Source organism: Coregonus lavaretus (assembly GCF_964263955.1).
Source record: "Coregonus lavaretus genome assembly, contig: HAP1_SCAFFOLD_4234, whole genome shotgun sequence".
Taxonomy (NCBI): domain Eukaryota; kingdom Metazoa; phylum Chordata; class Actinopteri; order Salmoniformes; family Salmonidae; genus Coregonus; species Coregonus lavaretus.
Genome location: NW_028157042.1, coordinates 10,068 through 35,511, shown reverse-complemented (window position 1 = coordinate 35,511; position 25,444 = coordinate 10,068). Strand labels below are relative to the sequence as shown.

The window sequence follows — 25,444 nt, the reverse complement described above, 5'->3', positions numbered from 1 at the left end:
TAGCACATTACATCATCTAGATTATTAATTAAGTACATAAACAATAGAATGGATCAACTTTGGTGTGATCATTTTTTGTACACAAACCCCCCCCCCCCCCCTCATTTCTACATTTCTAGAAACAAAATATAGAATGCAACAGGTCAAATAAGAAAATACTAATTCATTATTAAACAGGGGGAATTACTAATTCATTATTAAATGGGGAAATACTAATTAATTATTAAACAGGGGAAATTACTAATTCATTATTAAACAGGGGAAATTACTAATTCATTATTTAACAGGGGAAATTACTAATTCATTATTAAACAGGGGAAATTACTAATTCATTATTAAACAGGGGAAATTACTAATTCATTATTAAACAGGGGAAATTACTAATTCATTATTAAACAGGGGAAATTACTAATTCATTATTAAACAGGGGAAATTACTAATTCATTATTAAACAAGGGGGAGGGGGGAATACTAATTCATTATTAACAGGGGGGAATACTAATTCATTATTAAACAGGGGTAAATACTAATTCATTATTAAAAGGGGTAAATACTAATTCATTATTAAACAGGGGAGAATACTAATTAATTATTAAACAGGGGAAATTACTAATTCATTATTAAACAGGGGGAAATACTAATTCATTATTAAAAGGGGTAAATACTAATTCATTATTAAACAGGGGAGAATACTAATTAATTATTAAACAGGGGAAATTACTAATTCATTATTAAACAGGGGGAATTACTAATTCATTATTAAATAGTGGAAAATACTAATTCATTATTAAACAGGGAATATTACTAATTCATTATTAAACAGGGGGGAATACTAATTCATTATTAAACAGGGGGAATTACTAATTCATTATTAAACAGGGAAATACTAATTCATTATTAAACGGGGAAATATTAATTCATTATCAAACAGGGAAATCGTCAACAAAAACATAGGGGAAGTGTATCTTACGGACCACTTGCAATTAACACAAATATTTCAAGAGATTTATTCAAGGGTTTCTTTGCCATAAATCACATTTCAGTCGATAACTAACATGTTCTTCAATCGGCATGAAATGTCAAGTGTAACCACACCAGAGCTGTTTAGAGTGGTGTGAATATTACAGTTTATACACAACAGAAGCCAGGACATTTTAAACAGGGTGAAAAGTCAACAATCAGGACAGTCATTTAGCAGACGCTCTTATCCAGAGCGACTTACAGTTGGTGAGCGCATACATTATTATTATTATTCATACTGGCCCCCCGTGGGAATCGAACACACTACCAACTGAGTTACATCCCTGCCGGCCATTCCCTCCCCTACCCTGGACGACGCCGGGCCATGGGTCTCCCGGTCGCGGTACAGCTAGCGCTGCGATGCAGTGCCTTAAACCACTGCGCCACTCGGGAGCCTCATACAGTCTCTCAATCACACAAGCTAGCTGACAGCAGAGGGCCGCTCTATATCGATTATAACATAGACTGACTATAATAAAAATCCAGCAATTTGACAAGTATCATTAAATTACATTCTGTTGTTGCATAGCTCTGGTCCAGGGCAGGTGCTGACACAGCTCAGCTTCAGCAAGCCGCACGTAACACCCTGGATCAGAGCTAGTGGTTGCACTGGATCAGAGCTAGTGGTTGCAGCGCTTTGGCCTGACAACGTAACAAACTAGGAGATGGCACAATGGTAAGTAGAACACACTGGTAAGTCAGTGAAATGTTTTTAATTCATTCACTTTTCCTAACCATTCTAAAAATCAGCTGGATGTGTGGTTTGTTAAGGAAAGATGAGGTAGGAAGGTGGACAATACTACCTTTCTCTCTCCATCAAAGTCTTCCCCTAGTTGGATGTGTTACCATGATTAGAACTACTGAAGGCCAAAGAATCCAAGCCCACATTGTTCCGAGACATAGTGCATATTTCTCCACTCTCAAAGATATAACATTTTAATAATCCTCATTTATTACTTATATATTTAACATCAGCTATCTTTCCCTCAAAAGCAAAAGGACTCTACTTTTTAAATAATATTGGGTGTTTTGCTGTTGATAAACACCACAGTAACAATAACTGGTCTTCTCAGAGACAAAGAGAATACCTCTCATCACCAGCCAAGTCAGAAACCTTTCAATGAGTCAGCGAATACCACAACATCTGCAATAATGTTTTTATCAAAGCACATTTCAACAGCTGAAAAAGAAATAATATATATAACATTATGATCCATTCATATGATAACACTGAAGTCTGGTTGTTTTGTCTTGGTGTGTTTTGGAGTGCGTCCCAAATGGCACCCTATTCTCTTTATAGTGCACTACTTTAGACAAGAGCCCACAGGGCCCTCATAGAGCCCACAGGGCCCTCATAGAGCCCACAGGGCTCATTGGGCCCTTATAGAGCCCACAGGGTCTGGTCAAAAGCAGTGCATTATAGAAAATAAGGTTCATTCTAGACGCTAGCCTAGGTGTGAGATCAGCGGTCAGACGGCCAGCTTGTTGGCGATGGTCATGACCACTTTGAGGATGGGCATGAAGGCTTGGATCTCGCTGAAGTTGCTGCTGGTGACCACAGCAGTGTGGACCTCTAGGCCACGCGGGTAGTTCTGGACAGACACACAGCGGCTGATCTCATGTAAACCACCCAGGATGTTGGTAGACAGCTACAGGATGACGGGAGAATTTAAGTTACTGTAGGCGTGTAAAAACTTTCTTTACAATATTTTATGCACGTGGACTACCTTGACTGGGTCTGTTAGTGGACTACCTAGACTGGGTCTGTTCTGTAGTGGACTACCTTGACTGGGTCTGTTATGTAGTGGACTACCTAGACTGGGTCTGTTATGTAGTGGACTACCTAGACTGGGTCTGTTCTGTAGTGGACTACCTTGACTGGGTCTGTTCTGTAGTGGACTACCTTGACTGGGTCTGTTAGTGGACTACTTAGACTGGGTCTGTTCTGTAGTGGACTACCTAGACTGGGTCTGTTAGTGGACTACCTAGACTGGGTCTGTTATGTAGTGGACTACCTAGACTGGGTCTGTTAGTGGACTACCTTGACTGGGTCTGTTCTGTAGTGGACTACCTTGACAGGGTCTGTTATGTAGTGGACTACCTTGACTGGGTCTGTTAGTGGACTACCTTGACTGGGTCTGTTAGTGGACTACCTTGACTGGGTCTGTTAGTGGACTACTTAGACTGGGTCTGTTCTGTAGTGGACTACCTAGACTGGGTCTGTTATGTAGTGGACTACCTAGACTGGGTCTGTTATGTAGTGGACTACCTAGACTGGGTCTGTTATGTAGTGGACTACCTAGACTGGGTCTGTAGTGGACTACCTAGACTGGGTCTGTTCTGTAGTGGACTACCTAGACTGGGTCTGTTATGTAGTGGACTACCTTGACTGGGTCTGTTAGTGGACTACCTAGACTGGGTCTGTTAGTGGACTACCTAGACTGGGTCTGTTATGTAGTGGACTACCTAGACTGGGTCTGTTATGTAGTGGACTACCTTGACTGGGTCTGTTAGTGGACTACCTAGACTGGGTCTGTTAGTGGACTACCTAGACTGGGTCTGTTATGTAGTGGACTACCTAGACTGGGTCTGTTATGTAGTGGACTACCTAGACTGGGTCTGTTATGTAGTGGACTACCTAGACTGGGTCTGTTCTGTAGTGGACTACCTAGACTGGGTCTGTTCTGTAGTGGACTACCTAGACTGGGTCTGTTAGTGGACTACCTTGACTGGGTCTGTTATGTAGTGGACTACCTAGACTGGGTCTGTTATGTAGTGGACTACCTTGACTGGGTCTGTTATGTAGTGGACTACCTTGACAGGGTCTGTTATGTAGTGGACTACCTAGACTGGGTCTGTTATGTAGTGGACTACCTTGACTGGGTCTGTTAGTGGACTACCTAGACTGGGTCTGTTAGTGGACTACCTAGACTGGGTCTGTTAGTGGACTACCTAGACTGGGTCTGTTCTGTAGTGGACTACCTAGACTGGGTCTGTTCTGTAGTGGACTACCTAGACTGGGTCTGTTCTGTAGTGGACTACCTAGACTGGGTCTGTTATGTAGTGGACTACCTAGACTGGGTCTGTTCTGTAGTGGACTACCTAGACTGGGTCTGTTATGTAGTGGACTACCGAGACTGGGTCTGTTCTGTAGTGGACTACCTAGACTGGGTCTGTTAGTGGACTACCTAGACTGGGTCTGTTATGTAGTGGACTACCTTGACTGGGTCTGTTAGTGGACTACCTAGACTGGGTCTGTTATGTAGTGGACTACCTTGACAGGGTTAGAATGAGAACTAACTGACATCATGGTACAGGGGTCGCGTTAATGCAGAATTCTGTGATTTTCACGCAGAAAAATTAAATAAAACGCATAAGAAATATCTTGTTGCGTTTTGTAAAGACAGATGTAAAATGCTTCTTATTGTAATTTCTGCTCGGCATCAGACTAATTTTGTGCTTCAGTTGCACTTCTCCACTGGGATGAAATTTCATGAACAGGCATTCTATCAGTAGATAGCGCTCTGACTGATGTGGAGCTACTAAATACTTTTTACGGTAAAATGCAAGATTAACTTCAAGCAAAACATTGGGAAATGTAGCTGGCTACATTCTTTCTATGATAAACATTCGAAATATGATGGCCATGCATCGATTTTCCAAAATATGCCTTGCCTTTTCATTGTAAGCTCATTTACTTGTGTGGCTGCCAGCCAAATAGCGTTGCACTTCTGTTGTCATCTGATGAAAATGAAGCCAATTTCTGCTGAATGTGTTGCACTAATGTATTTTCTGTGAAGGAAAACTATAGTTGCACGTCCCTGATCACGCTATTGAAGCAAAAAAAAAAAACAGTTGACTTTCAATGTAAAACGCAGGTGAAATGGTTTTTTAAAAAACGCAGATTTTTTGAAGGTCTGTGTTTTGAAAAAGCAGATTTCTGAACTCTAAGGCGACCCCCGGTGGTAAACTATCTGCTACATGTTCTCACCGTTTGCTCTCTCAGCTTGTCATACAGGTACCCAAGGCGTTTCGATGCATCCTCAAGTTTTCTTTTTGTTTGCTGAGAAAATAACACATAGAATATTAGATGTCAGACTACAACAGGAGCACATACAGAACGGCCCTGTGTGTAAAGACTTACCGCTTCTTATGCAGATAGATGGGTAGAAATCCTGGCTTTTGAATATACAAGACCTGATACTACTGTCCTGTGTAAAGACTTACTGGATCTTGTGCGGCTAGCTGGCAGCGTTGAACCAGGCTGTCGAAGGTCTGTTTGAGGACCATGTGCTCTGCAGGGATCTCCCTCTGCTCCACCCTCTCAGCCGGCAGCGCCTGGAGGAGCTGAAGGGGCCCACAGGGGTTAGAGATCTGCCCATCTATAGATATTTCTATGAGCCCACAGGGGTTAGAGATCTGCCCATCTATAGATATTTCTATGAGCCCACAGGGGTTAGAGATCTGCCCATCTATAGATATTTCTATGAGCCCACAGGGGTTAGAGATCTGCCCATCTATAGATATTTCTATGAGCCCACAGGGGTTAGAGATCTGCCCATCTATAGATATTTTATGAGCCCACAGGGGTTAGAGATCTGCCCATCTATAGATATTTATATGAGCCCACAGGGGTTAGATATCTGCCCATCTATAGATATTTCTATGAGCCCACAGGGGTTAGAGATCTGCCCATCTATAGATATTTCTATGAGCCCACAGGGGTTAGAGATCTGCCCATCTATAGATATTTCTATGAGCCCACAGGGGTTTGAGATCTGCCCACCTATAGATATTTCTATGAGCCCACAGGGGTTAGAGATCTGCCCATCTATAGATATTTCTATGAGCCCACAGGGGTTAGAGATCTGCCCATCTATAGATATTTTATGAGCCCACAGGGGTTAGAGATCTGCCCATCTATAGATATTTCTATGAGCCCACAGGGGTTAGATATCTGCCCATCTATAGATATTTCTATGAGCCCACAGGGGTTAGAGATCTGCCTATCTATAGATATTTCTATGAGCCCACAGGGGTTAGAGATCTGCCCATCTATAGATATTTCTATGAGCCCACAGGGGTTAGAGATCTGCCCATCTATAGATATTTCTATGAGCCCACAGGGGTTAGAGATCTGCCCATCTATAGATATTTCTATGAGCCCACAGGGGTTAGAGATCTGCCCACCTATAGATATTTCTATGAGCCCACAGGGGTTAGAGATCTGCCCATCTATATATAGATATATATTTATAGGAGCCTGCCAGAGCCTATTATGAGGGAATAGGAGTTAAGAACTAGATGTTATGTTTCAGGTCTCTCTTGAATTTTGCATACAGATGTTAGTTAACCTCAATCCCACCCTTTTCCTTAAGCAGAGCGAATGGAGACTTGAGTCTGGCAGCCTGACTTTAGGGGTTAGTGGTCACCCTGCCAGGCCTTTAATAAGCAAGTAAATGGCAGCCTGACTTTAGGGGTTAGTGGTCACCCTGCCAGGCCTTTAATAAGCAAGTAAATGGCAGCCTGACTTTAGGGGTTAGAGGTCACCCTGCCAGGCCTTTAATAAGCAAGTAAATGGCAGCCTGACTTTAGGGGTTAGAGGTCACCCTGCCAGGCCTTTAATAAGCAAGTAAATGGCAGCCTGACTTTAGGGGTTAGAGGTCACCCTGCCAGGCCTTTAATAAGCAAGTAAATGGCAGCCTGACTTTAGGGGTTAGAGGTCACCCTGCCAGGCCTTTAATAAGCAAGTAAATGGCAGCCAGACTTTAGGGGTTAGAGGTCACCCTGCCAGGCCTTTAATAAGCAAGTAAATGGCAGCCTGACTTTAGGGGTTAGAGGTCACCCTGCCAGGCCTTTAATAAGCAAGTAAATGGCAGCCTGACTTTAGGGGTTAGAGGTCACCCTGCCAGGCCTTTAATAAGCAAGTAAATGGCAGCCTGACTTTAGGGGTTAGTGGTCACCCTGCCAGGCCTTTAATAAGCAAGTAAATGGCAGCCAGACTTTAGGGGTTAGAGGTCACCCTGCCAGGCCTTTAATAAGCAAGTAAATGGCAGCCAGACTTTAGGGGTTAGAGGTCACCCTGCCAGGCCTTTAATAAGCAAGTAAATGGCAGCCAGACTTTAGGGGTTAGAGGTCACCCTGCCAGGCCTTTAATAAGCAAGTAAATGGCAGCCAGACTTTAGGGGTTAGAGGTCACCCTGCCAGGCCTTTAATAAGCAAGTAAATGGCAGCCTGACTTTAGGGGTTAGTGGTCAGCCTGCCAGGCCTTTAATAAGAAAGTAAATGGCAGCCTGACTTTAGGGGTTAGTGGTCAGCCTGCCAGGCCTTTAATAAGAAAGCAAATGGGAGATGAGAACTAGAGAAGACTGATACTTTCAGGTCTCTCTTGATGTTTCAGATCCCTATTGAATTGTGCCAGTTAGTACTGGGTTAGGTTGGCACTAGTCTCATGCTACCAGACATCACACTGTATTCTGGCTCCAGAACTGGGCATGGAGAAATAGAAAGGCTGGGGTCGAGACTAGGTTGTCACTGACCTGTACGCTGGGCTCCTGAGGGGCCCCTGGGGGGAACTGCTGGGTGCGACTGGGGTCGTGGCCCTGCTGTCCTTGGGGTTGATGAGGGCCCTCCATGGGAAAACCCCCCATAACAGGGGCGGTGATGGGAGCAGGAGGAGTGTAGTTCTCTGGGACACCCTGAGGCACAGACAGAACACAGATTCACACACTACCAGGTTCATTACAGACAACAAAAAAACATTCACCTTATACTGGTTAACATATAGCTAAGATCTTAATGTGTGTTTAAACATGTGTAAGTATTGAAATACCAAAAGATACAGTCTACAACATCTGGGGAACATATTCACTGAATACTGGTTCTCATAGAACTAAGATGGTTAAAGCATGTTTAAGCCTCTGTAGCTATTAACATTTCCAAGATGGTCTACTGGTCCTGGACTGGGTCGGTTCCTAATTGGAACTGGTCCGGATTTCTCCAGTCTGAGCTAGTCCATGTTGTCAGAGAGGATAGGGAACCCGGTGTGAAGGTAATTCATCCAGAGGAGTTACCTTTTTCTTCCTGGGACCCCCTCGTACTGCAGGTGGGTCATTCCAGCCGTCTTGTCCTATAGATAGTGAAATAGGAATAGTCAGCCACAAGAACACTTCTGAACCCAGACAGCAGCCAAAGCCAAGAGCCTATAGAGACCTGGGGATCCATGGAGAAAATATGGAAAGGTCTGTGACATTAAGATGCGCCTATATAGACCTGGAGATCCATGGAGTTAAATGGAAAGGTCTGTGACATTAACATGAGCCTATAGAGACCTGGGGATCCATGGAGTTAAATGGAAAGGTCTGTGACATTAAGATGAGCCTATAGAGACCTGGAGATCCATGGAGTTAAATGGAAAGGTCTGTGACATTAACATGAGCCTATAGAGACCTGGGGATCCATGGAGTTAAATGGAAAGGTCTGTGACATTAACATGAGCCTATAGAGACCTGGGGATCCATGGAGTTAAATGGAAAGGTCTGTGACATTAACATGAGCCTATATTTACATTTTAGTCATTTAGCAGACGCTCTTATCCAGAGCGACTTACAGGAGCAATTAGGGTTAAGTGCCTTGCTTAAGGGCACAGCGACAGATTTTTCACCTAGTCGGCTCGGGGATTAGAACCAGCGACCTTTCGGTTACTGGCACAACGCTCTTACCCACTAAGCTACCTGCCGGTCTATAGAGACCTGGGGATCCATGGAGTTAAATGGAAAGGTCTGTGACATTAACATGAGCCTATAGAGACCTGGGGATCCATGGAGTTAAATGGAAAGGTCTGTGACATTAACATGAGCAGGGTTATTTCGCAAAATTAGTCTTAAAAGCGCTTTCAACTCAAAAAAAAGAAAAAAAAGAAGGTATTTCCACTAGAGCAGCAACAAACAGGTGACTTCAACAGGTAGCAGGCCATGGCCAGGCAGCATCAAAGTGCAGTTAGATTGGACACACGGACTGTCGATAATAACACATTATTGTTGTTGCATTATCTTCACTACTTGGCATAGCCTAATACTGTGGTAATGGATATTTTTAGCATTCAAATATCATCAACTTAAAAACAACAGATACTTTGGTATTAAATGAGGTATTATGTTTACATGTACTAATCACCAGCATGGATTCTTTCACTACATCGTTACAATGGTTTGTTATAAACCCTAGACCGGCTCTACGTGTCCCTGTACGATCACGTGACGGCACAAGCAAACACCTTTCAGTAACACGCTCTTATCCCAGCACATCCAAACCTAGCCCTGTCTCTCACTCTCACTATCACCTGCATCATCGTCAACAAGGGGAGGACTCAGCCAAGGGAAGTACCCTGAAAGTTAAACAAGGGGGGACAGCTCAATCAAAAGCATGTATCAATTAACATTACAACATGTGGTAATTCACTTCTCCAATCTCACTACACATGTTTTAGTATTTATAAAAAGAGACAAGTGTCATACAATCATCTATTTCTGACTACCATTCCTTCTTTAAGCATAAATTAATAAAGATTATTTAAGATGTATTGGCTCATAACAGAAAAACAGTGGTGTTACACGTCAATACCTACGTCCCAAATTGCACCCCATTCCCCTTTATAGTGCACTACTGACCAATGAGCCCAGGTCAAAAGTAGTGCACTATATAAGGAAAAGGATAGTTTTTGGGATTCAACCCATCAATTGCATCATGGTCAGTACCTGTAGGAGGAGGAGCAACCGAGGGAGCAGAGAAGGACTTGACGGCTGGGGCTCCAGGACCTCCTTGTGGGTACCCAGGTCCCATGGGTGGGTATGGGCCAGAGGGGGGACCTGCAGGTGGGCCCTGGCTGTGAAGGTGAGACCCCCCTGGTGGGTACATGCCGACGGGGGCCCCAGGCTGCTGGTAGCTCGGTGGCATGGGGCCTGAGGGGAGCGAGGTGGGGGTGAAGCCTGATGGAGGAAGCCCTGGGCTGGGCATGGTGGGGAGGCCGCCAGGGGGGTGTCCAGACAGGCTGGAGCCTGGCATAGTGGGTCCTGGAGCGAAGGCAGAGAGTCCTGCACACATGGGCTGTTGTGGCTGGAGTGGAGAGAACCCTGAGTTGACAGGAGACAGAAATGTTACATCAAGACCAATCTGGAGTAGACAGAGTAGCACCGGGTTCAGCAGGGCCCGCCTTGTAAATTACCTTCAGATAGAAATATATTACGTAGAACAAACCAGTTTCAAGTTTTAATGTAACGTACACAAGTACAGTGCAATGCCTTTCTTGCAAGCGCCAAACCCAACAATGCAGTAATCAATATCAATGTAGTTCTAAAAAATAAGGTAGAACAAAAACACAGGATATAAGATAAGAAGAACAAGATAAATAATAATATAATAATAATAATAATAATAATAATATAATAATAAGCCATTTAGCAGACAGATAAAGTAAAGTAAACACACTATATACACAAGGTCAGATCCAGATCCAACGTCTGACTACTGAACACGGTCCTGGACTGAGGGTGAGAGCCTACCTGGGCCAGCGGCAGGATGCTGGGGGTAGGCTGGCCGTATCCCTGTCCGTGGCAGCCCACTAGGTGGAGGACCATGGGAGGAGGGTGGCAGACCACTAGCTGGAGGACCATGGGAGGAGGGTGGCAGACCACTAGCTGGAGGACCATGGGAGGAGGGTGGCAGACCACTAGCTGGAGGACCATGGGAGGAGGGTGGCAGACCACCATATGAAGGAGGAGGTGGCCCTCTGGAGTGAGCAGTAGCAGCTTGCGGAGTGAACACTGTAATAGGAGGCTGAGGCTGGCCAACCACTGGCATCACAGGAAGAGGAGGCTGGTGGGGCCCCTGGAGAGAAACATCATCATTTATACACAGTCTGCGTCTGAAAGACCACCCTATTCCCTATATAGTGGACCACTTCAAAAGTAGAGCGGCACGCAGAGACAGAAACATACATGAAATCATAACAACGTCCTAAAGCCTGCTGACTTTTCACAACATGTACTCTAGCAACTGCTATGATATCATGGACACTTCAAGTGGAGATTACGTTCATCAATGTATAAAATCAATGGAAATAAGTATGTTTACTTGATTGTGTTTTATAATCCTCAAATAATTTTTATTGTTGCACTCTCATGGCTGAGGCAAACATGTGTCAAACAACAAGCATTGATTCCTAAAATACCGGCGTCAGTGTTGTCTGTGCTGGTGGTTGTGCTGGGTAGGGGGCAGCAGGGGCCTGGGAGGGGGCAGGGTGGCCCCCCGTCACACTGACTACGTTGTAGGGGAACGGTGGGGGCTGTTGGCCCCCTGCTGCTCCCTCAGCCTGGGCGTGGAACAGCCGGTCTCTCATCATCCTGATGGAAGCCTGCAGGGACACACAGCACAGAACAAAACCCTTACCTCAGTTATAATAGCACTTTAAATCTTAGTTAGCCAGCTAACTTGCCTTAATATTATGAAATAACATATCTTTTTTTTTTTTTTTTTAAGATAAGCTTGAAATGGGCATGGTCTAATTGACGCAACAACCAAGAACACATGGAAGTTTAGCTTTTTAAAATCAGTAGTAATTTCTGGTTGTTTATCGAAGTAAGCTGTCTAACTCATTGATCCTGCTTTGTAGTACATCCCTCTGGAGTACCAGATGGGAGGGAAATGAACTTTCTGGACAACAACATTAGTTCCATACATAGTACATATTAAATGTAGGTCTGAACACAATCCAGGAGAGAGAAAACATGCGGGCGTCTTCGAAGCGTAATGACATGATGAAATATTTCCTTGTTGATAAGGGAATCTGAAGAGTAGTGTGGGTTGTGCTTACCTGGTCTGAGGCGTCTGGCAGGTAGGACATTGCTGTAACCAGGCTGCCCTGTGAGGCCAGGAGACCAGCATAGTGAGTCAGCTTGTCAGCCAGGACGGGACTCTGTAGCGCCGCCTCACCGCTCCTCAGACGCTCAATAGACTTACGCAGGACCATCACCTTCTCCACCAAGTCCTGGCAGTCAATCACACACACGGCATAATGTTACTACCCGGTTCCTACGATGTCATTACAGACAGTATCTGGTTGGAAGGAATGCAACCAAATTGGCCAGTTATCGGATCACGTCATCATGTTATAACACGAGGGTTCACTTGGAAACGTGACTTCCATGGTTAAATAAAAGGACAAATATATAGATAAAACTATTTATTACCTCTAGAACCAGAGGAGAGGAGCAGTCCCTCTGCAGGGCCAAGCATTCCACTAGTTTCTCAATGTTCCCAGAGCAGATGTAACAGAGACATGCCTGCAGACAGCGTTTCTCTGTCCCCTCACCCTCCAGACGTGACCCCAGGGTGTCTACAGTACCAGGAGAGGGAGAGCGAGGGAGAGAGGGGGAAGAGAAGGAGAGGTTAGATAGCAGATGTAACAGAGACATGCCTGCAGACAGCGTCTCTCTGTCCCCTCACCCTCCAGACGTGACCCCAGGGTGTCTACAGTACCAGGAGAGGGAGAGCGAGGGAGAGAGGGAGGGGGAAGAGAAGGAGAGGTTAGATAGCAGATGTAACAGAGACATGCCTGTAGACAGCGTCTCTCTGTCCCCTCACCCTCCAGACGCGACCCCAGGGTCTCTAGCAGTCAGGGTAAGAAACAGCATCAGACAATACCAACCATACAACAGATATAGTCATGACAAACGCTACATAGCATAGAGATCAGTTCCAGTCCTACCAGGAGAAAGGGGGGTGGGGTTTAGGAATAGGAAGGAGAAGAGCCAATCAGGAACAAATCAGGCCTCTCTTGTGAAATAGATTTTTAGTCACTGCATAAATAAGTGCTGAACTCAAGGTAAAAAGCAAGTCGGAGTTTACTGATTCCTTTGCTACAATCCTCAACATCTTGGTGTCCTTACCACACAGATGAGCAAACTCTTTGGGGTGAGCGTAGGTTAGGAGAGCAGCGAGAGCCTCCTTCCAGTTATCCAACTCACAGCTCTGCACGATGTCTCCCCAGTTCTGGGTCACCACGGATGAGATCAGCTGAGGAGAGATGGAAAGTAGACTTAACATGTTGTAGACTTAACATGTTGTAGACTTAACATGTTGTAGACTTAACATGTTGTAGACTTAACATGTTGTAGACTTAACATGTTGTAGACTTAACATGTTGTAGACTTAACATGTTGTAGACTTAACAACCATGTTGTATTTATTGACGTCGACTCAGTTGATATAAAATAACTATATTCTGAACTCAACTAACTTTGCTAGCTAGTAATCAAGTCATACAAATATAATATAATCAGATAGCCCTGAGGGTATGTCCCAACTGGGCCCTGGTCAAAGGTAGTGCACTAGACAGGGAATAGGGTGCCATTTGAGACGTAGTTTAAAAGTCCCCTGTCTGACCACGGAGATGCTTGTCCAGGTATGTCCCCTGTCTGACCATGGAGATGCTTGTCCAGGTATGTCCCCTGTCTGACCATGGAGATGCTTGTCCAGGTATGTCCCCTGTCTGACCATGGAGATGCTTGTCCAGGTATGTCCCCTGTCTGACCATGGAGATGCTTGTCCAGGTATGTCCCCTGTCTGACCACGGAGATGCTTGTCCAGGTATGTCCCCTGTCTGACCATGGAGATGCTTGTCCAGGTATGTCCCCTGTCTGACCACGGAGATGCTTGTCCAGGTATGTCCCCTGTCTTACCATGGAGATGCTTGTCCAGGTATGTCCCCTGTCTTACCATGGAGATGCTTGTCCAGGTATGTCCCCTGTCTTACCATAGAGATGCTTGTCCAGGTATGTCCCCTGTCTTACCATAGAGATGCTTGTCCAGGTATGTCCCCTGTCTTACCATGGAGATGCTTGTCCAGGTATGTCCCCTGTCTTACCATGGAGATGCTTGTCCAGGTATGTCCCCTGTCTGACCATGGAGATGCTTGTCCAGGTATGTCCCCTGTCTTACCATGGAGATGCTTGTCCAGGTATGTCCCCTGTCTTACCATGTAGATGCTTGTCCAGGTATGTCCCCTGTCTTACCATGGAGATGCTTGTCCAGGTATGTCCCCTGTCTTACCATGGAGATGCTTGTCCAGGTATGTCCCCTGTCTTACCATGGAGATGCTTGTCCAGGTATGTCCCCTGTCTTACCATGGAGATGCTTGTCCAGGTATGTCCCGTCTTACCATGGAGATGCTTGTCCAGGTACGTCCCCTGTCTTACCATAGAGATGCTTGTCCAGGTATGTCCCCTGTCTGACCATGGAGATGCTTGTCCAGGTATGTCCCCTGTCTTACCATGGAGATGCTTGTCCAGGTACGTCCCCTGTCTTACCATGGAGATGCTTGTCCAGGTACGTCCCCTGTCTGACCATGGAGATGCTTGTCCAGGTATGTCCCCTGTCTTACCATGGAGATGCTTGTCCAGGTATGTCCCCTGTCTTACCATGGAGATGCTTGTCCAGGTATGTCCCCTGTCTTACCATGGAGATGCTTGTCCAGGTACGTCCCCTGTCTTACCATGGAGATGCTTGTCCAGGTACGTCCCCTGTCTTACCATGGAGATGCTTGTCCAGGTATGTCCCCTGTCTGACCATGGAGATGCTTGTCCAGGTATGTCCCCTGTCTTACCATGGAGATGCTGTTCCTCTGCTTGTCCAGGTATGTCTGCTGGGTCTTCTGCAGTAGCTCCTCTCCTCCACTGATAGCCAGCAGGATGGCCTCAGCGTAGCGGCCGTCGTACAGACACAGATCCACCGCTCCCTCAAAGTTACCCACCAGCAGAGCCTGGCTGATCAGACCGTCTGCATCTGCAACAACAGAGGCATAAACCACTGAATGAGATACGGAGAGTGACATTCATACAAAGGGCCAGTTACCAGGACACAGATTCATATTAAGGCTAATCCTGGACTAAAAAAGGTTTTACATTGAACATGCTTTTTTTTTTTTTTATCTGTGTCCGGGAAACCAGTCCATACTGTTTAGATTTCACAGGAAGAGAGAGCTGTGATACTGAACAGAAGGCAAGCAGTACCTGCTGAGACAGGGATTTGGAAGCTGATCTTCTCCTTGTCCTGTGGTGGTGGTGGGATGTGACTGAAAAAGTCTGAGGGGGAGGATGAACCAGGGGTCTTGGTGGAGTCGACTGCATCACCGGACTCTTCTGACCTCTGGAAAAACAAACAAGAACAATTAACTTTGATGGAAGGTTGGTGCTGGTAATATACATGTTATCTGTAAACACTAAAGGGGACATTTTAACAGAGTCATCTGACAGGATTCATTTTGTTATGAAAAGAGACCACACATCACTTCTGATACTCGTCACTGCCCTCTGGTGGACTGTGGAAGAAATGCAGTCTAGACTAGAATTAGGAGTACTATGAAGAGAATGGACTATGTAGCAGGGCTATGTAGAGTCATGTTCCTGGTCTGACCTGAGTAGAGAGAAGCTGTATCTTCTCAGCCAGATCGTTGGCATCCACTCCATGTCCGTTAGGCTGCAGGTTCTTCCCCAAGCAGGTGGATATCTTTCTCTCCAACTCCTCTTTGCTGAAACCCAGAAGTCTCAGGAATTTGACCCTGGCTTCGTCTTCAAAGTTGACCTGCAAACGTCAGGAGGTGGATAACATCACAAAACATAAAAACAGCCCTTGCAGAACTTGTGTTCATCATTGACAATATATTGGTCATGGCTGTTTCTTTCCAAATCCATCGTAAAGAGAAGCCTACTGTTCATGCAACGTGTCATCTCCAGAGGTGTTCTGTGAGTCCTACTACTGTTCAGTCTGAAGGATACGCCGGACCACAGATGTCACAGATAACTGTACTCTTTTAATCACAACGTTAACTGAACAATGGGGGGAGGGGGGGGGGACGTAAACGTACCCCAGGGTCAAACAATGTAACATTATGGGGACAGTGTGAGATTTCAGCAATGAAACCCCTTTTCTACTTACCCAGAGTCATATGATCTCACGGATACCATTTTTGTCTCTGCATGCAGTTTTGAAGGAAGTTAAAAAGGTAGTTTCGAGAGCCATTGCTAACTAGCGTTAGCGCAATGACTGGAAGTCTACTGGAACTGTTAGCATGCTAAAATGGTATCCATGAGTTCATCTGACCCTTGGTAAGTAGAAAAGTTGCTTAATTGCCAAAATCTCCCATTATCCCTTTAAAATGAACCTTTCATGCCACTGTTAAGTGTCATAACACCTACCAGGAGAAACCTCCATATGTCCTGTTCAGAGTCTGTTGGGGCCTTGTGGATCTTGGCCTGGCAGTAGTCTGACAAGGAGCCGGACTGCAGAGCAGCCTGCAGCTCTCTGGAGCGCTGGAGGAACTCTGTTTCCGTGGTGACCTGGCTCACAAACACCTGCCTGGGGACAGGGACGGGCTGTGGGCTCTGGACTGGAGGCTTAGGGCTCCCAAATGTGATCAGCTTCCCACCAAACTACAAGGAGAAGAGATGGGGGGGGGGAAATGTAGTATTACCATGATGCAGTTATAATACATTGTAAGACTTGTCACGAGCACGTTTGGCCCCTTTATAAGTAGAGCGTCACCGAAGAGTAACTCTTTACGTCATGACTAAGAATACACATTAACCGTGAGTTTCCTCCATAATCCACAGGTTCTCATGCCTTACTGCTTAAACATATTGGGGTTCCTCACAATAGGCATTTACTTACGTCATTTACCTTCAGAAATACAAAAAATTGACATACAAAAATATATAAGTACATTGCACTTACAGCGAATGAGGCTCCTACGGGCCTGCGCACCCACTTGGGGGGCTTCTTCAGCGGAGCGACGAGGGTGGTCTGAGGGGTGGGTTGGGGAACCTGCAGAGGGGGCAGCACCTGGCCCGTCCCAAACGGATCCATGGTGTCAAAGGACGAGGAGATCTGTGGGAAAGTACCACACATGGACTGCATTCCAATCTAAATATTATTTAAAGGTAAGATAGATGAGCAGAGCTCTTTAATGAGGGGGGGGTCTACAGCCATGTCCTACCATTATAGCAGCAGTAGCAACCACATTTAAAGCTAGGCTACACACCAGACTCTGCCAAAATGTTAAGACAATCAAATCGCATCTATTCCATACCCCTGGTCAAAAGTAGTGCACTAGATAGGAAATAGGGAGCCTTTGACATTTTAGTCATTCAGCAGACACTCTTATACACAGCGACTTAGTGGCAGCCCTGGATTGTGGGTGTTTTCCTTTAGACAGTAAATAGACATGGCCAGTGGATGTAGAGCTGTAACACAGATGGAGACTCTCTACCTGATCAGCCCTTCTCTGCTGCTGGGCCTCCAGGCTTCCTCCCATCACGCTGTAGACACTGATCCACCCGTCAAACGAGGCTGCCGACAGCAGCCCTGGGTTCCTGGGGCACCACTGGATGTCAAAGCACCACTGGTTGGTTGTTGGTAACTCATAGATCACCTAGAGAGACGGGAGAGAGATTGGATCACCATAACAATGTGAGACGATTTAGAAAAGATCTAGAGACAGATCACCTGGACACCAGAGGCATGTGAAGAAGCCCTGGGCAGGGAAAGACGGCGGAACTTTGTTTGTGGAGGCCATATACACCACATGGTGTGATGAGGCCTTTCAAACAGATCAGAAAACCAGGTACCTCTCCAGTGTTTGGATTCCAGCAGAGGATCCTGTTATCTTTAGCACTACTGAGCAACAGCTCTGGGTCTGCTTGGCTCCACGCTATGGACAGAAGTCCCCTGAGGAGGAAAAACATGAAGCCATCATCACCTACAGTCAAGGTTTTTTCTCTTTGAACTTCAACTATGAAAACACAACAACAGCCTAGCTATAAAATCTAATTGTACTTTATTAATCCCCAAAAGGGAAATGTGACTGCGCCACCTAATACATACAACACCAACAAAAACACAACAAATGACATTCAGACAATTACAGCAGCACATCACCAATGCATTAGAAAAGAAAGAAACGTTGGATTATGTGTGGAGATTACTATTGTTACATTTACATTTACGTCATTTAGCAGACACTCTTATCCAGAGCCACTTACAAATTGGTGCATAGATATTACTGAAACATTAAGCATTTAGCTGCACCTGCCATAACAGAGACCATATCACCATCATACATAACAGCTCCATGTAAACCATATCACCATCATACAGCTCCATGTAAACCATATCACCATCATACAGCTCCATGTAAACCATATCACCATCATACATTACAGCTCCATGTAAACCATATCACCATCATACATAACAGCTCCATGTAAACCATATCACCATCATACATTACAGCTCCATGTAAACCATATCACCATCATACATAACAGCTCCATGTAAACCATATCACCATCATACATTACAGCTCCATGTAAACCATATCACCATCATACATAACAGCTCCATGTAAACCATATCACCATCATACATTACAGCTCCATGTAAACCATATCACCATCATACATTACAGCTCCATGTAAACCATATCACCATCATACATTACAGCTCCATGTAAACCATATCACCATCATACATAACAGCTCCATGTAAACCCATGTGGCATAATGTCCAAAAGGCTCACCTTGTGTGGTTCTCCAGGACTTTGAGAGGGGACGTGGCGAAGCGCAGGTCCCACATCTGAATAACTGGCATGCGGTCATCTTCGGAGGCCAGGACCAACTGTGTGGCCACCTCAGGGTGCCAGAGCATCCCTGAACAGTGCATCTACAACACAAACCAACACCACATCAGACACACTACAATCGTAGAGAGATAGATATCGTCAGAAGCTCTTCAACCCACATAATATATGTCATCTAGCAGATGCTTTCATCCAAAGCGACTTCCATTACAGTGAGTTGCATTACAGTAACAGTGAGTTGCATTACAGTAACAGTGAGTTGCATTACAGTAACAGTGAGTTGCATTACAGTAACAGTGAGTTGCATTACAGTAACAGTGAGTGCACATAGGCCTATGGGTTTTGTGTATGTGATCTCTGCAGGAATTGAACTCACAACCTCTGACCAACAGTTACACAGGACCACACAACCATACAGGTTGAGATACCAGAATAGACACTCAACACACCATGTCCTGTAGTGTTGTCACGATACCAGAACTTTGACTTCGATACCGATACCAGGTTGAGTATCACGATACTCCATACCAAAACGATACCACGGCAACAAAAAATAAGCCGTATTAGCCAAAGTCACAGAATGGCACTTGATCCAGACAGATCTTTTGAGTTCAATATCTTTGCATTTGAAATGTTAAGAGTTTTTAATGTATGCATTAATTAATCAATTTGACTTTGTTTTTTTACAGATCTAACTACATAACGGTAATCATTTATTTAAATGGTAAATCTTTATTGATAAACTGGGTAAATCAAGGTGTAGCCTAGGCCTATCCACAATACAGGAGAATGCATATTCAATAGGAGTGTGCAAATGCATTGCGTTATTGAGCTTGTTTTGGTTGATTTCATGGGGCTACAGATGAAAAACGATCTGTTTCCATTCAAGACATATTTTATTGTACTGATCAACAACATTTGCATAGAAGAAGCAATCTCTTCTTTTATAAAAGTGTGCGCTGTCTCTTTAAGACCAATGACCTCATTCACACATACAGCTCCAGGCTTGGGCAAAGATGATCTCGACTGGTGAGAGACAAGGGAGATGAATTGAATGAATAACGTTTTTGGTGACAATCAGCTTTGAAATCAGCAATATTTAGCGTTATGGTTTGCATATTAATCACAAACAAGGTACTAGGTAGTGAATGTATGTTAGTTTCAGCAGTAAGCTAGCAAGGACAGTTAGCTTCCAGCTTTGTAGGCTACCGGTATCTTCTTGCATTGTAGTCACTAATCTACTGTCCTCACCCTGTTGCTGTGGTCACTAATCTACTGTCCTCACCCTATTGCTGTGGTCACTAATCTACTGTCCTCACCCTGTTGCTGTGGTCACTAATCTACTGTCCTCACCCTGTTGCTGTGGTCACTAATATACTGTCCTCACCCTGTTGCTGTAGTCACTAATCTACTGTCCTCACCCTGTTGCTGTGGTCACTAATCTACTGTCCTCACCCTGTTGCTGTAGTCACTAATCTACTGTCCTCACCCTGTTGCTGTGGTCACTAATCTACTGTCCTCACCCTGTTGCTGTGGTCACTAATCTACTGTCCACACCCTGTTGCTGTGGTCACTAATCTACTGTCCTCACCCTGTTGCTGTGGTCACTAATCTACTGTCCTCACCCTGTTGCTGTGGTCACTAATCTACTGTCCTCACCCTGTTGCTGTGGTCACTAATCTACTGTCCTCACCCTGTTGCTGTGGTCACTAATCTACTGTCCGCACCCTGTTGCTGTGGTCACTAATCTACTGTCCGCACCCTGTTGCTGTGGTCACTAATCTACTGTCCTCACCCTGTTGCTGTGGTCACTAATCTACTGTCCTCACCCTGTTGCTGTGGTCACTAATCTACTGTCCTCGCCCTGTTGCTGTGGTCACTAATCTACTGTCCTCGCCCTGTTGCTGTGGTCACTAATCTACTGTCCTCGCCCTGTTGCTGTGGTCACTAATCTACTGTCCTCGCCCTGTTGCTGTGGTCACTAATCTACTGTCCTCGCCCTGTTGCTGTGGTCACTAATCTACTGTCCTCACCCTGTTGCTGTGGTCACTAATCTACTGTCCTCGCCCTGTTGCTGTGGTCACTAATCTACTGTCCTCGCCCTGTTGCTGTGGTCACTAATCTACTGTCCTCGCCCTGTTGCTGTGGTCACTAATCTACTGTCCTCGCCCTGTTGCTGTGGTCACTAATCTACTGTCCTCGCCCTGTTGCTGTGGTCACTAATCTACTGTCCTCGCCCTGTTGCTGTGGTCACTAATCTACTGTCCTCGCCCTGTTGCTGTGGTCACTAATCTACTGTCCGCACCCTGTTGCTGTGGTCACTAATCTACTGTCCTCACCCTGTTGCTGTGGTCACTAATCTACTGTCCTCACCCTGTTGCTGTGGTCACTAATCTACTGTCCACACCCTGTTGCTGTGGTCACTAATCTACTGTCCTCACCCTGTTGCTGTGGTCACTAATCTACTGTCCTCACCCTGTTGCTGTGGTCACTAATCTACTGTCCTCACCCTGTTGCTGTGGTCACTAATCTACTGTCCTCACCCTGTTGCTGTGGTCACTAATCTACTGTCCGCACCCTGTTGCTGTGGTCACTAATCTACTGTCCGCACCCTGTTGCTGTGGTCACTAATCTACTGTCCTCACCCTGTTGCTGTGGTCACTAATCTACTGTCCTCACCCTGTTGCTGTGGTCACTAATCTACTGTCCTCGCCCTGTTGCTGTGGTCACTAATCTACTGTCCTCGCCCTGTTGCTGTGGTCACTAATCTACTGTCCTCGCCCTGTTGCTGTGGTCACTAATCTACTGTCCTCGCCCTGTTGCTGTGGTCACTAATCTACTGTCCTCACCCTGTTGCTGTGGTCACTAATCTACTGTCCTCGCCCTGTTGCTGTGGTCACTAATCTACTGTCCTCGCCCTGTTGCTGTGGTCACTAATCTACTGTCCGCACCCTGTTGCTGTGGTCACTAATCTACTGTCCTCACCCTGTTGCTGTGGTCACTAATCTACTGTCCTCACCCTGTTGCTGTGGTCACTAATCTACTGTCCTCACCCTGTTGCTGTGGTCACTAATCTACTGTCCTCACCCTGTTGCTGTGGTCACTAATCTACTGTCCTCACCCTGTTGCTGTGGTCACTAATCTACTGTCCTCACCCTGTTGCTGTGGTCACTAATCTACTGTCCTCACCCTGTTGCTGTGGTCACTAATCTACTGTCCTCACCCTGTTGCTGTGGTCACTAATCTACTGTCCTCACCCTGTTGCTGTGGTCACTAATCTACTGTACATACCCTGTTGCTGTGGTCACTAATCTACTGTCCTCACCCTGTTGCTGTAGTCACTAATCTACTGTCCTCACCCTGTTGCTGTAGTCACTAATCTACTGTACATACCCTGTTGCTGTAGTCACTAATCTACTGTACATACCCTGTTGCTGTGGTCACTAATCTTGATGATGGGCTCGTTCTTCCTCAGGTCCCAGACCACTGCTTTCCCACTGGGGTTGGCAGAGGCCAGGATGTGTTGGACCTGTTGGTTCCAGGACACGACACTGATATCTTCAGGAGGCTAGGTGGATGGGGAGAGGAGGAGCAACATTGTTATAAATATAAATATTCCTCTAGGAATTACTGATTGGAGAATATCCCGGCACACATTTTAGACATTAACAAAAAAAAGTGTTATTACACATCAAAAAGCAAAGCCAAAAATACCCAACACTGCCACACTGTGGAAGACTATCATCATAGAAATGCACACGCTATTTCTTTAGAGACTTCAGTAATCTCTTGATAGGGGGAAGTTTCAGGTTATTCAACATTCCCACCAGCCCACACATGTTAAAGCCACCACACACCAGACACTAACCACACGCTGGCTTTCACTCTTACCTCACAAAGCTACAAAGAGGGAAACATGGAGAAAACTGTTCAAAATGAAATTAAGACTCATTACAGGGATTTAATCATCTGGAATACCCACCATTTTGATTTTGAGAAGAAATACTATGGAAATACAAATACAGTGGAATGGAACAAACTACCCCAAAATACATTACCTGTGACTTTGTCCCAGGTGTCATTGGATTGCTGAAATTGTTCAGATCCCAGATGTAGATCTCTGAATCGTTTGCCCCTGACGCCAACAGATTACTCTGAAAAAAGCACATTCAAATGAGCAAAAAATACATGTGGGGAATATGATACTGTACAGAACATTGTATTGAACATATTCTTTAAGTGTTCATATTAAAACCTTAATTTAATGTAATTTAGTAGCTATTTTAATTGCATGCCAAACTACAAGTGAGAATTGGCCAAAGACTTGACTCGCTGCTCCCATTATTACCTGAAAGGGGTTGAAGTCTAGTGCTCTGACAGGCCCAGTGTGTTTGTCAGACTGTCCTATTATTGCCTCTGCCCCTGATGTTACGATGGCTTCTGGGCTGTACACCGTTACCATGCCATTATCACTGCCTCCAATCAGTCTCCCTCCCAAACCGTCTTCTCCTGCTCCAAAGTTTACCCACACCAGACTATGCAGCCTAGGGGACAGAATGGTTGAATCATATGTATTGATACAATAACATATGAACTTGATGACTCGTATGTAGTATTGGGTTAGCAGCTACTTCTCCCTGGCTCATTTTGTTGCTTTACCTGTTAGAAGTAGGTAGGGACCCCTTGAGTTTCATGTCCAGGGAAGGATCGGCAAAATCCACCTGGAATATTTCCAGGGCGGCAGCGGTGTTGAATGACGCGTCCAACTGCTGCGCTGATGTGCCTGTTAGTCAACAAAAACAATAAGACCAAGAATGAAATCCCATAAATCACAAGACCTCAAGAGTATGTTATTCGGCATTAAAAGTGAAGCCTGTTATCATTGGTTACATCACTCCTGTGTTAGCAGCCTGCTCCCAAATCTGTTTATGCGCGCTTGCCAAGTTAGGCAAGTTGGCAAGATAGCATAAACAGATCTGGGAGGCTACTGGCAAGACTGCGTAAACATCTGGAACCATCTACTGTATAAGTGCATGACAGGCCTGATACACAAAACGTTCTACCCTACCTAAGGTCAGGTAGAAGGGTTAGGGTTAGTGCAGGACAGGTATGGACAGGCCTGATACAGGTAACATTTGTGCCCTACCTAAGGTCAGGTAGAAGGGTTAGGGTTAGTGCAGGACAGGTCTGATACAGGTAACATTTGTGCCCTACCTAAGGCCAGGCAGATAGGGTGGTGGGGGGCAGGACTCCATGCTGGATGAGCCGTCCTCTGGATCTCTTTCAGCCTCATCTTCCTCTATTGGGCTAGGATGCCTCTATCAAAGTCCTAAAGAATGGAAAACAAGCACTTTTAATGATGTTTCAATACTAGGGTGCATTCAGTTTGGTTCAACGTTTGCTACATTGTGTGACGGTTACTACTGAATGACATGTTTCCCCCAAAACGGTGCGCACCATTCTTCAACAGCTTTTGAGGTATGTTCACTCCCGTTTGGTGGGTGTGCCCTGATCAATATGGGTGTGACACATTGAGATATATATTGACCAGTGTGACCATTTGTAGCTAATTGCACCATAGACAATAGCCCTCTGAGCCACCATAATCACACTGTTCTTCAAATGGTCGTTCAGCACAGTACCGTTTCCATTGAATGAAACGTTGAACATAACCAAAACATTTCGAAAATGAACAGTTTTGCCATACTGAACACACCCCTGACGTTATGACCCCTGGAGTGTATTAATTATGCCGATTCTGTTGCAAAACGTTTCGTCTGTAATACAACCGTTTACTCTGAACGGAAAGAGTTTTGCAACGAAAACGAGTTTCTATTGGACAAATTAAGGTAGGTCGCTCTCTCCGTTTGGTTCTTCAACGGTAAACGGTTTCCGTTGTAAGACGTAATGAATACACCCCAGGTAGACCCATTGCATTGGGCAGTAATGGATGTCTTATGGGGCTAGACAATTTCTAAACACTATGAGCTAGCTACATAAAAATATATTAAAAAGTTAATCGTTTCTGAATAATCAAACAAAATATATTGTAGGGCGTTAGCTAGCTAAGACACGTGTAGGGATGGTTAATCACCTGACACATTATTTACTAACGTTAGAAGAATCAATTTCAAGCACGTCTCATGAATCACCAACACGAGAAGCGAGCGTACCGTTAGCTAGATAGCTACTGCTGGGTGATGAGAAAACTTTAGCAAGCTAGCTAACATTCGTCATTTGGTTACCTAGCAACACACATCTGCTAACGGCTTTTCTTCGCCGTAATGTATATATTCTAGAATGTTAGCTAGATAGCTAGTAGTTCAACCAACATTACCTAAACCATCCCAGTTTCTTTAGCTAGCTAGGCTAGTTACCGCTACGTGTCATTGGCTGCTGTTAGAGCTACTGCTAGCTTGACAGCTAAATCGTGCAGACGTGTCGTTCAGTTTATACGTCTAGCAAGCTAGCTAAATGCTAGAATACTTGTATTCTAACACTATATTGTTAGTACCCCCATATCGGCGTATAAAAATATATAATACTTACGTCGGAATTAATTATAATAAATCTTTCTAGCTACAAATGATGAAGAAATCCACCGGGCACTCCCAACGTAATCATGGATATGTTATCCTCTTCTACGGTGGCCGACATGGTATCAAACACCACCGCGGTCAGTATCCTGATTTAACATGCAGCTGTGTGTAGCAATATTTTCAGTTCAGCAAAGAT

The 25,444-nt window shown here is 45.0% G+C and overlaps 1 protein-coding gene across 1 annotated transcript; it reads right to left on the bottom strand.

The window, feature by feature from the left end:
- Positions 1-2,163: 2,163 nt before the first annotated feature.
- On the bottom strand, positions 2,164-25,361 carry LOC311125864 (protein transport protein Sec31A-like). The gene is made up of 25 exons (XM_084199896.1): positions 25,259-25,361; positions 23,924-24,038; positions 23,369-23,492; positions 23,058-23,253; positions 22,768-22,863; positions 22,137-22,277; positions 18,650-18,792; positions 17,700-17,799; positions 17,342-17,503; positions 16,807-16,959; positions 16,272-16,505; positions 15,490-15,657; positions 15,087-15,222; positions 14,681-14,859; positions 12,966-13,092; positions 12,267-12,412; positions 11,891-12,064; positions 11,249-11,431; positions 10,581-10,905; positions 9,777-10,151; positions 8,094-8,149; positions 7,560-7,718; positions 5,248-5,367; positions 5,012-5,083; positions 2,164-2,669 (listed from the first exon to the last, which is right to left on the bottom strand). Exons 2-25 carry the CDS (start codon positions 24,000-24,002, stop codon positions 2,490-2,492), a joined length of 3,828 nt encoding a protein of 1,275 aa, XP_084056022.1. The 5' UTR covers positions 24,003-24,038; positions 25,259-25,361; the 3' UTR covers positions 2,164-2,489.
- Between the last annotated feature and the right edge of the window lie 83 nt (positions 25,362-25,444).

What these genes read in the sequence shown, in the direction of transcription:
- LOC311125864 (XM_084199896.1), bottom strand. Translation starts at nt 24,002, where the DNA reads ATGAGGCTGAAAGAGATCCAGAGGACGGCTCATCCAGCATGGAGTCCT. An exon ending in GGAATCCAAACACTGGAGAG is followed by an intron (nt 17,504 to 17,699) that starts GTACCTGGTTTT and finishes CCGTCTCTCTAG; the next exon opens with GTGATCTATGAGTTACCAAC. An exon ending in AGCAGAGAAGGGCTGATCAG is followed by an intron (nt 16,960 to 17,341) that starts GTAGAGAGTCTC and finishes ACTTTCCCACAG; the next exon opens with ATCTCCTCGTCCTTTGACAC.